General features: G+C 27.0%; 1 protein-coding gene across 4 annotated transcripts in view; it reads left to right on the top strand.

The window, feature by feature from the left end:
- Nucleotides 1-12,941, top strand: part of LOC107443324 (insulin-like peptide receptor) — a 142,248-nt gene that overhangs the window by 107,369 nt on the left and 21,938 nt on the right. For all 4 annotated transcript variants that reach the window (XM_016057147.3, XM_016057149.3, XM_016057146.3 and 1 more), the window contains 4 exons: nucleotides 2,660-2,719; nucleotides 4,880-5,046; nucleotides 8,222-8,392; nucleotides 9,659-9,869. In XM_016057147.3, the coding sequence (XP_015912633.1) occupies nucleotides 2,660-2,719; nucleotides 4,880-5,046; nucleotides 8,222-8,392; nucleotides 9,659-9,869 (609 nt within the window). The remainder of the gene's footprint in view (nucleotides 1-2,659; nucleotides 2,720-4,879; nucleotides 5,047-8,221; nucleotides 8,393-9,658; nucleotides 9,870-12,941) is intronic.

Here is a 12,941-nt window from a genome sequence, read left to right as displayed (position 1 = left end):
ATTCATAGTGGCTGATCTAAAGATTCTCGATCTTATTCATCACCACTAGAGTCTTTAATTTCAACTGTTGAAATTACGTTTGATTCACAAGTCATTAAATTGTTATCACATTTCAAATACTCCATAAAGTTGGTATCAGGCTCTGTTCTGAAATGCTGTCAGAACTGACAAAAAACCTTTTCTAAAACCATCAAAGATACTGTCTTCAGAAACTTTTTCACGGCAGATGTTATTAAGTTTAAAGCATTTGTTCATATTTTTTGTTGTATATATGTTGTACAGTACTCCAACTTAGCCAGGACCATTTTCACAATTTATTTAATATAGGAAATTTTAAAATGATGGATTATTCCTAGATCGCATGGTTGCAGCTTTCGTGTGCAATTTGGAAAAAAATGTACGATTTGAAAAGTCTGATTTCTTCTGAGCTATTCATTAATTGATGGATAATGTCTCATTGCACTTTTGTTCTCACATTTTTCTATCAAATTCTTGTAAATATTTGTTGAAATTGACTGCGACCATCCAAGCTTTATTAATTGATTTGTATTTTAATAGATATATTTTGACATTACTTAAAAGTTATCAACTAACATTTAAGTGAAAAATGACTGGGAATGTTAGTATTTTCGGGAAATCATACTAGAGGACGCTCTAAATATTAGGATATTTTTACGTTATTGATGTGTGAAATGAAAGGAGACCAAGCTGAAAAGACATTTAAAGCAGGAAATTTTTATTCACTGATGACGTTAAATCTAAGTTCAACTGTTTTTATACATGCATATTAAAGAGAGCAAATTGCGTGATATACTTCAGAATTTTTTTTAAAAGTAAGAAAAATCGCTCCAAAGTGTTGTATCTTGGTCTATGGCCATCTCTTTTCAAATTTTGAAGGGGACAAAATCAAAATATATAATCACACATAAGAAAAGAATTCCTTATCTCTATTAAATATCTGCAAAAAGAATAATTATTTTGTATCTGTTTCTTGTTATTTTTAATTTTGATAAACTTAATCGATGATGATACAAGAAAATTTCTTTATTTGTCTGAAGTATTGAGGGAGTATATGCTCCATCCCCAACAACAACATCCATAACTTGGTTCATATCTTTTACATGGGATGTCACTTCTTGAATAACATTCATAAAGATTTCTCTTTTTTTTCTTCCTTTTTTCAAAAAAAAAAAAAAAAAAAAAAAAAAAAAAAAAAAAAAAAAATAAATAAAAAATTTAAGTTGATTGAATTTTGATATCCACACAATTAAAACTTTTTTTCTTCCTGTAACCTGCATATGCTAAAATAAACCAAGTTAGTCATATACAAAGAATAACTATTGGAACACTTCACAAATTTAAAGCTTTATTAAAAATCTAATATTTATGTTTACATAGAGGCAGAGACTGGTTTAAGGTACAACCTGCATTCTTTTGATTTTGATTTTCCTGACAAAAATAATTTATGTTCTTCCAAAAATTGGAATTTTATTTTAAAAGAGGAGATCTTTTCAGTACTTTTTTTTTTCCATCTTAGTTCTGTTTTCAAGTATAAGCAGTATAGGATTTACAATTATATTTTTCAATCAAATTGACTAAAATAAATTACTGAGTAACTAAAAAAATAAAATGTTCTTTAGCATATGCCTGGACAACTTGAAATAGTCACCTACTCTGCAGATAGTACCTGTTAATACAGGCTTCAACTGCAAATACTGAATGCAAAATTTTGTAATTGAGTGGGGGTGGGGGTCAAAAAATACTTCTGACCCGAGCTACAACACTCTCCCCAACGAATTTTTAAGAAGTAAAAACAAAAACTTCTTTTTAAAAATATTACAACTTTTCACCATTGCCTTTTTAAACAAAGTAATTTATTTTGTAACTATTTTTTTTAAAAACTTGTTCCGACAATAGAAGTTGAAGTAAAAGTTTTCTTTATCCTTTGTTTTTTCTTGCAGACATAAAGAATTGATTCTATGAATAGAATTCCTGACTATTGCTTTTGACTTACAAATGCTAGTCAAAAGTAACTAATTTTTAACCAATAACAGATTAATATATTTCATAAAAACTACACATATTTTCAAAACATTATAATGCTTTTTACTATTATTAACTGGCATTTTATAAATATAGAACATGGAATTTTAGAATTTTGTTTTATTTAAATAAAATGATGGATGGATTTTATTTTCAATAAATGGGAAAATTGTGTATTTGTGTTTAATTTATTTAACATTTTAAAATATCTTCATGCAAAAAATAAGTTATATAATAAAATATTATTAGAAATATAAAATACACTATTTAGCAAAAAGCATTTAAACACCCACTTAAGGAAGTGCCTGAGCTAAAGAATGTTATACTGACCAGACTACAAAAGACAATTGAAATTTTCTACCTTCTCACATAAATTGTTGAGGATAGTTAATTTTTGACTTAAATAGATATTACACTGAAGAATCCTTTTTTTTTTTTTAAAGAAAAAAAAATATTATTATTATTTTGTTTGGTTTATGATTTGGGAAAATAATTTCTGGTTTGCACTCCACCCGATTTCATGTGTAGTAAAAAGTTAACTATATCCATATTGCTTTTTCATTTTTTTTCCTACTTACGTTGAGCTTTTTGTTAAAATTCACTTTATTGCTTATAGACCAGACGGACTAGGAAATGTGACAATATTTGATGGTAGAGATGCATGTGGAGCCGATGAGTAAGTAATATCCTTAATATATTTATTGCAGATACTCGAATTATCGAGAGTCTACTGTATTGTTTATGCCAACATAGTTGAGAAAAAAATATTGCAATTTCTAACATAAACTTTCATTCTTAATTTTAGAATTACTTTTCTTGTTGTTTTTGTGCTATACGCATCATAAATATTTTATGCCAAATTTAACTACAACACATTGTGTAAAATAAATTGTAAATAAATGTAAATATTATTTATTAAATGTGTTGATTTAGCAAGCTATTCATTTTACTTCAATTCTACATCTATTTTTCAACTATAGGAAAATTCTAAGGGATGTTTTTTAATAGTTATTTCATAGATGTCTCCTAAGGTCCACCGAGGGTTTTATCCTTATTATGTCTACCTTAGTTATCTATAAGACTTTTTACTTAAGCTATTATGAACTACCTATACATAAGCTATAGGAAAATGTCTCGTAGACGTCGGTATTTTATCCACGACGTTTCATAGGTAATGTGGATGAATTCTGGAAGTGTTTCGGATGAATTGTGCTGTATGGGTTAGCATAATTAGATTATAGATTGCAAAACTTAGTACAGTGGTTTTTAATGAATGCTACTTCATTTAGATTATATTACCAATTAGCAAGTTCAGTTTTGGGGTTCATTATGTTAGCAACTAGCAAGTTCAATTTTGGGGTTCCTCTGATGTATTAATTATTATTAAGAAAAACACTTAATGGGAGAAAAAACATAAATTAAAATTTTTTGCTTCTCCTACAATTTATGTTGTAAATGAAACTATTTAAAACCACCAATTATTCAAACATTAGCATTAACAGTGATTAGGTGATATCTTCATTTATGATTTAATGAAATAAAAAAAAAATGATGCTGGTATGCCTTCTTGAAATCGGCTCAACTTAGACATTGATTAATTTTTCATTTGCTTGCAAGAAGTTATCTCTTTCTATTAAGAGAAGTGTTCTAATTCTAACGCAAAGACAATACTAAAAATGTAGTAGTAATAATATAGTGCATTTAAATATTTTGTCTGTCCATTATTGAAGCTAATTATCTTTCTGAAAATACTGACCCTTTTGTGCTTTGTTATTTGAGTTATAACAAGCAACAAACTTTGTTACAACAAACTGCTTTTGTAACAACATAAATTTTTTATATTTTCTGAGAAAATATCTAATGAGAATTGTTTGAAAGTATGTATTATATCTATTTTTTTCACTATAAATATACAGTGGAGCCTCGATTAACCGAGCTTCGATTAACCGAGGTTTCTGTTAACCGAGGCAATAACGAAGTCAAAAAATTTTTTCTCCTCTCCAAAATGAGCTTGGAAGAAATTATACACATATTAGTTCGTTGTCCGTGATACAGGCACTTATTCCCCACAAAAGCACTCAACTTCCATGAAATATTACACCCTGAGAAGACAACATCCATGAATGCTTTGTTAACAGTGGTCATGTGACTTGTAAGTTTAATCATATAAATTTTAAAAATATAATATTTCCTTGAGATTTGTGTTATTTTTGAAAATGCGTCTTTCGATATTTAACCAAGTATAGTTAAAAAAAATTCCATTTTACTATTAGAGTTGATTTCCTTTTTAAGTCTTTTTAGCTGTGAAACATAAGTTCATATATGTTTATTTTTATCATTTAAAAAACGTCCTATTGTTTTTTACTTTAAAAGTAGTTAAATTCGCTAGCACGGAAGGTTTTTATACATGGTTCCTATTAACCGAGATTTCCGATATCCGAGGTACTAGCGGTCCCAATTAGCTCGGATAATCGAGATCTTACTGTATTTTACTCCTTAATGAATATTTCATAATTTAATAAGTACACTCTTATATCCTATGTATTAGGAAGAACGGTAAGTATTGTCATTTCGGTGCATTTGATATTTGTTGTTGAGATTTTATTCATAATCAATAATATATTCACCCTCGTTAGCAACAACCTTTCAATGCCGGATCGAAATGGATCGAAAAAAAATGAATTGGTTCTTAAGACTAACGAATATTTATGCTACAAAATGACATTACATTTACTCCTAATATTAATACTCTACATTCTTGTTTAATTTATAAATTTTTCATTAGTGGAAATGGTTACTTGATATCATAATGTCTTGATGGTTTTTACTAAATTAGGTGGAAAATTGATGATGTTGATGCCAATGAAGACCCTACTGTGATAACTCTTCTGACTCATCTAAAACCATTTACAAGATATGCTGCATACATGCGAACATATACCATTGCTTCTGCTGCCGTTGGAGCTCAAACTCCCATAATTTATTTTCAGACTAAACCAGCAAGTATGTTTATTTTTGTGTTTATTTATGAATTCATGGTGCATAGCGTTTTTAAAAAGTGCTTAAGGGTGCTTATTTTCGATTTTCGTTATTTAAAAGCCCTTAAAGGTGCTTTTTTCATTGGGTGTTTTTAAAAAGTGCTTTATTTTCCCTTTTCAAAAATGAGATTTTTTTTTACCATGTTAATTTTTGCCACATATTATGCAAGAGCGTGCTTTGCACATAGTTTTATTCAACATTTTCGCAATTCATTGCGGCATACCGTCGGTTCATAGTGTATGAAAACGCCAATCATTTTACATGTTTGATGAAATACTTGCAAATCCGCATGTGCGTCTACTGAGCTGGGTCCGGTGAAATTATTGTCTTCTCATGTGCAACTTTGTTGCATTTTGCAAGATATTCTATTTCAGACTTCGTTTTCCACCCTCTGATTTCGAACCGAAAAATCTCGATCATTTTATAATGGCTAATATAATCAAGAAAAGAGTTCTTTGTCAGAAACCAGTTATTTTCTCATGATCATCTAAAGTCTTTGAAAATTATTTTGTTACTGTATATAGTACTTAAAAATATATTTTGAGTGCTTAAAAAGTACATAAAAAGGTGCTTATTTTTTGTTGAAAGATTTGACTATACACCCTGTAATTGTATTTAATTTAGTTTGCATTTTTTCATTATTTTATCTTTTTATTGTGTCTCTCTTTTGATTTTTTTTTTTGTTTTTAAATCTTTTCTACAAATCTTTCAGAATCACTGAGATTTTCAGGTATTATTATAATTTTTCTGGAACTCATTGGAATGGTCGCAGAAAAAACTTCTATTTTGCTCTCTCTTTGTATCTCCCGCGCTTCGTACTTATTTAAAACTTTTTTTTCTCTCCTGACTAATACAGAGATGACATTTTTCTACACGCAGAACCAATCTCTGTCTTTCAACAAAAAAAGGACACAGTTTAATCTTGTTTGAACTTTAAACGAAACCATCTAGTTTTTATTTTAGTCTAAATTCTTAATAAAATATTAAATGATTATGTTAAATTGCACTTTATTACCAACTCTTTGCATTTCGCGAGTGAGAATTAACAAAATTTTTCAAAATGGTAGTTTAGAGGATTAGTGACAAATAAATGTTTTTAAGAAATGTTTGGCTGGATTCGATATTTTTTAAATACTTTTTAAATTAAAATTATTGAGTTTTGATTGAGAAATATTAAATCCAATTACAAATTTTAACAGAATAGACGTTGACTTTGCCACTATTATTCATAACTATGAATGTTAAGTTATGCCCTCTAGCTATACAGCATCTTTTAATTATAAAAATGTTGCAAAATAAATGCCAATGTGAAGAACACAGTTTTTTTTAAAAAATTAAAAGCAATTTTAATCTAATTTTTTGTTGCCTTTTAGAGGTCCCGAGCCTGGAATCTGCTAATATCTCGATTCTTATTCACACGATTTTAATATCAAACATAGCTTTTCATATTTGCGTGTTGCGATTCTTATTCACGCGATTTGAATATTGTATGTCGCGATTCTATTGCGATTTAAAAATCCGATATTGTGATTCGTATTTACGCCTTTTCAAAAACCTATGTAGCGATGCGTATTCACACAAGTTTAAAATTCAATGTCTTGATTTGCTCATGCGGTTTATAATATCAAACATTGATTTTCGTATTTATACGTGATTTTAAAATAAGGCATTGGGATTCGCATTCACGCATTCTAAAAATTATGCATCATTATTCTTATTTATGCAATCTAAAAATTACGCATCATGATTTGTATTTACGCGATCTAGAAATTATGACTCGTGATTTGTATTTATGCATTTTAAAAATTCTATGTCCCAGTTTGTATTTCTCATTTTCAAAATCGTATATCTAGTTTCATATTCATGTGATTTCAAAATCCATAATTGTTATTCATATTCACGCAATTTTAAGATCAACTATCGTGATTCTTGTAAGCAGTAAATTTTTTTTAAAATTAGTTACTATAAAGGTGACTGTTTTTCTAACAACGATTATTAGTATATGTAAGTGTTACAACATCAGAGAAACTGGAAGGGAATATATTCAAAACTTACATTCTGTGCTTGCAAAGAAGAAAAAATAGGATTTGTCACAAGATGTTTGAAGATGGACTAACGACTAAATATAGCAAACATAAAAGATATAGCAAACAAAAGCAATCACTTAAAAAGGGATTTAATTAAAAAAAAAATTTGGGGGAAAAAGAGTTAATTAACTCATCATCAAAATTTTATTTATAATTGCTGTTATTTATGCTATAAAATGCAAAATTCTTATCAAATAAAAAACAATTATCTAAACAGTTGCTGATTGTCATGTAATTTTTCAAACTAAAATAGCAATTTTTGTATGTTAAGGAGTTACTATATATTTCTACTTCACTGTTATTGATATGTTTCAGAGGGCTGTAGTTAGATTAGACTATAATATGAACATAATGATTCGGTCCATTGTTAAAGTTTTTTTTTCCAATATAATTTAAAAAGTAATATTACTGATATATTTGCTATAAATCACATAACAGTATTTATTAAAAGAAATGAAATATTAATGTATATTCTCAGTAGTTTTAATTTGCTAAACCAGGTAGTTTTTCAAGTAATAATTGTCTCTTATGTGAACTGAGGAAAAATATAATTTCCAGCTTTATTTTTTCAATTGGTAATTTTTATTTTCACTAAATGTTAAGTATCAATGTAATCATTTATATAATAATAGATTAGTACACAATTGTATGTCAACACATTATTTATTACCTTAAACTGTCTGGAATTTATTATTAAAGGGTTGCGCTTGCTTAAAATTTACTATCGTGGAAATTCAGCTTTTTTGCCTCTTGGCTAATCTCATCCCTGTGATGTTCAAATTCACTCTTTTAATCTAAAAGTTATAAATAGAGGAATTATTTTAAAAGTACTATTGTGTTCCGTGGTGGACTTTGAACTTTATATAACCTTACCTGTACTTCACCAATAGTATAGCCTCCCCTTGTATTTTTTACGTGATATTTCAGTTACCTCATTTAAAGTGTAAAATTTTTTAAGAAATAATTAGTGCAACTTTTGAATCACTATTTGAATATATATTCATGAAACATTAACATAGATAAGTTGATGATTTTTTTTTTAATCTTTCAAGCTCCTACTTCACCTGTAAATCTAAAGGCTCATGCATCTTCACCTAATGAAATTGTAGTAACATGGTTTCCTCCAAAAAATCCTAATGGTGTAATCAAGTACTACATCGTAGAAGGTATACGAGAAAAAGATTCTTCTGAATTTGTGAGTCAAAGAAATTACTGTAATGAGCGTAAGTACAAAATGATCATTATTGTTTCAAATATTGTAGCATCATTGTTGCAAAATATTGTGCATATATAATGTATACAAGGTATCTTGTAATCAACATACATTTTTAGATTTGTTAAACAACATAAAGTCAAAAATATATAAACTTTGCGAGAACACTGTATAATTACAAATAGTAAACATTTAAAGCTTGTTTTAAGAAATATTCATGGTAGTAAACTATCATGTGAATAAAGCCTTTTATTTACATTTAATTTTCTCTATATTTCATTGCATAATTTGGAATTCATGATAGAATTTCGTCTTAGATCTTCCCTTAATCAAATTACCTCTCTGGAAGTAATCACCAGGTAGTTAGGGCATTTTATTGATTAGATCCTCGTAAGTCAGGAGTCTTTTACTTGTATTGCATTAAATCATCTCCAATAGAGGATTTTTGCTAGGGATAAATTCCCCAATGTATATTTTGTCTAATATGATATTATGATCAAAAATTTGCTATATAAGTTCTAATTTTTGATGATGTGCTAAGATGTTATTTTTTTACCCTTTTTAAGTTTAATGTTTGATTCACAATTTGTTTTATAAGCAACAGCTTTTATGGATATTACATTGAAGTATCATATTTTACATACTTACGATAAGAAACTGATAAAATAAAAAAGAACAAAAAATTTTGAATAATCGATACATTGTACAAATTTCAACCAAACGTACTGATGTCTGTACATTATATATCTTTTTATGTTTAATAAAAAGGATAGTGATTTTTTATCCCGATACATCTTTGCCTCTAAAAATTTGTGTATTTACATGCTATAACACTGAATTAAGGTATACATGGGACAAAACTGTTAAATGTTGACTTATAACCGGATTATGCTTCACTTCCAAATTGTGAAAAATTTAGATTTTGCGAATTATTGCATATTTTTATTCAATCTAATTCTGAAGACAAAAATGAATCTTGATTTTATTTAATTTTGAAAAATTTAAAGAACTTATAGATTGTAGGACTCATAGATTGTAATTAAAACAAATTCCTTTGCATACTTCATAAAATTTAATTTTTTAAGTTTGTAAAAAAAAGTTTAAGTGTTTGAGTTGCAAATCAAAATTGTCTTATGCCAGTGTGGGATCATCCTTAAATTTATGATTCCTTTTATGAGTTATTTTTTAAATTTTGCTAATTGCATTTTTTTCCTTTATAGTTTGTTAAAAGATGAATAAAAGTTATTTATTTTGAATTACTTATTTGTATTTTTAGCATTAGTAATATCTGATTTGAAAAAACCTGTTCAGGAGAAAATTCCAGTTACAGAAGACCCTCTGAAATTTGATGAAAAGCAAAAAGAAGAAGAAACCAAACCAAAAGATTGTTGTTCTTGTTCAAAAAAAAATATTCCTACTCAAGGAGAAGAAACTGAATCACAAATTCAATTTGAAGATTTTCTTCATAACAAAGTTTACTTAAAAAAGTAAGACAGTTAACCTATTTTTTAATATTTCATATTTTACATTAAATGTATATTTGCTAAGCTACTAAGTATCATTTTTCTGTATAATTGAATCAAAATTCTTTCTATATAAGAAATTTATAAAGTTAAACGAGATTTTTTCCCTTTCTTCAAAAAGTGAAAATTGCTATTGTTTATCAGTTTATATTACTTTTATATAGTCATTTATTACTTTCAGTTTTAAGCTGTTTAAGACTTATTTTGTTGTATGTTTTTTAGCATAGAATATGCTTCCAATCATTGAAGAGGAAGATGTTTATAGTTAAAGATATTTAATGAAATTTTGTTATTATTTCTAAACTTGTGTTTTTAAGTTAATATAATATTAAAGAAAAGCATTTTCACAGTTTATAACTGAGGCATTTGCTTTATTATGTAGGAATATATTTTTAAATTTTAAACTCCTACGAAATGTTCGAATCCCATACGTTCTATAATTCCTTATTTATTATCAGTATCTATTTACGCATAAATTCTGAACTGTTACTTATAACCTATAATTTGTTTCTAATAAATATTTAACTTTTATCTGAAAGTGGTGCAGATGATATTGAGGAATCAGGTATCATAATTAACAATGAGAATCTGACAGCTGGCATCTATGTGAAAAGGCTTTATTTTCCACCTTCTGAAATCAAACTGAAAAATCTCTTGAATTTTCGCTGATCGTGGGGACTAACTAAACATAGCCAAATTTTTTCCTAAAAGCGAACGAAAGTTTTATTTTGCTTTTTAATTTCTTCGTTGGTGACATGCCATTGTGTTCGTCACTGGCAGACTAACGGCGTTCTCAAGATATTCTATTTATAGATCAGTACCATAATCTTTGAACTTGACTTGCGGATCATTCACTAATTATGTATTTTCATGTGGGTCCCCAAAGCAGTCTAAAATCCCAAAGCTTCATCTCTTAAAAATTTCCATCTCCCTTTTTTTTGTGATTAAATTTAAGAATTAGTTGAGAGTTTTAAGCGCAATGTTTTTACTTGCATTACATTCCCAATTGCATAACATTTCTGTAAACTTTTATTGTACTTCATTCCTTTTTTTCTGCTTCTTACTTTTTATTAACTATTATATTATTACTTTTAAATTTTTCAATATTCTTAAGTTTTATGAGATAACTCAATAATATTTAGATCAAAGATTTTAAAAAAAAGTAAGAAGTGAGGGGCATTTAATATTTTAAATGTAGCAAAAAATATGTTTAGTTTTGCAAAAATTTGTTATTTCATAAAACTTGAATTCATCTCTTAATTATTTTATTTAAAAACAATTGAAGTAAAAAATTAGATTATCTCTGATTTGTTAAACATTAAAAGAATGTAGGGTAAAAATGTTCAGCTTCAATAGTCATTGTATCTACATTTCAAAATTATTTAAGTTAGTTTTTCTTTTAACATTTCATTAAAGAAATTTAAGTAATGCTGAACCAAGTAACAAATAATAATAAACAATTTTTAGGGACCATTCACTGATTTACATTTGTAAAATGAATTTTTTTTTTATTTTTTTTTTTTTAGTTTGCTTACTTCTTTACACATTCTTTATTATTCATTCTTCTTCTATAGATGCTTCACACTTTGAACATTTGGCATGATCAATAATAATCTTGTTAATGTTTTGAACATGCTTTTATAAATAACTTTAATTTAAATCTAAAAAATGCACTCAATAACCTTTTTAAATAATAATTAATTTAATTATAATTTTGAATAATTTTTTTTACATAGTTAAATAATGTAATTAAAAGTAGATTGAGCCACTTAATATTGAATATCTTTAAAATAATTGTTGTATATTGTTTTTATGGTGTACATTGTTTTAATGGTGGCTGATGTAATCAAAAAAAGAGTTCTTTGTCAGAATCTAGTTACTTTATCTTGATCATGTAAAATCTTATGATATTATTTTGCATTTTGTTAATGTATTAATGAAGAACTTTCAACAATAGGAAGAAAATTTTTTTATTATTAGTGCACATATCCTAATTACAGGGTTGAGATTTTGATGTCAAAAACTGGTTTTTGACTTGGCACGTCAAAAGAGCCTGTGGAAAGGTATTAAAAATTGTCGGAATCTGATAAAAACTGTCAAAACCTTGGTCAAGTTTTATTTATTAACGTTGGAAACATTTTATTAGACATTCAATCATGCACAATACTTGTATATGTACTATAATTATAATTTATGTAAGTATTGCATTTATAAAAAAAGTATAGCCAAAATCATTGAATTATTAATTAGTTTTTCTAAAAATATGGTACTCTTAATATATTATATTACAAGTAGTAACTATGACTTGTTACTTATTATCAATCTTAATATTGATTTTAATTATTTTATGCCACAATTTAATCTGATTTTTTTGAATAACTAAAACTAAAGTGGTTGCCAATAATTGTCTGATCTCAATTTATAATTTTTTTTTTTATTCTTAATGTTTGAAATTATTACTTATATGCAGGTTAGCAGAATATATCTAATTATGCAAATGAAGTTTTGATGGAAATTCAGGCAGCCAAAGAAAAAATTTTTCGTCCAATAAAATTCCTACAAATTTTTTTGTTATTCAAAAATGTGTCGCTTTGCTAACTTTTCCTTGTTAAAAAACATTAAATGTCAATTTGTGTATTCATTAGTTTAAACTCCTTAAGTTTATAAGTGGGACCTTTAATTTAATAAATACAGTAGGGAACCGATTATCCGGAACGGTCGGGACCATCGCTATTCCGGATAACTGATTTTTCCGGTTTTTTGAATCGCTACAAAAAGCCGTTTTTTTTATTGTTAAACCCAACTAAAAAAATAAAAAAATTGGAAATAATCTTAAAAATAAGAAAAAACGATGAAGTAATACACTAATGATTATTTCCAAAATGATGGTAAGGTAAACATCTTTAAAAAAAGAAAGAAAAATCGTAAAATCTTACGAGGAAAAAAAAAATTTTTTTTTTTAAATGGCGAGAAAATTTATCGAATTTTGTTCCGGTTTTCTGATTTTCCGGATAACGGGTTTTGTACTGTATTACT

Source organism: Parasteatoda tepidariorum, chromosome 7 (assembly GCF_043381705.1).
Source record: "Parasteatoda tepidariorum isolate YZ-2023 chromosome 7, CAS_Ptep_4.0, whole genome shotgun sequence".
Lineage (NCBI taxonomy): Eukaryota > Metazoa > Arthropoda > Arachnida > Araneae > Theridiidae > Parasteatoda > Parasteatoda tepidariorum.
This window is presented reverse-complemented; position numbering and strand designations above follow the sequence as displayed.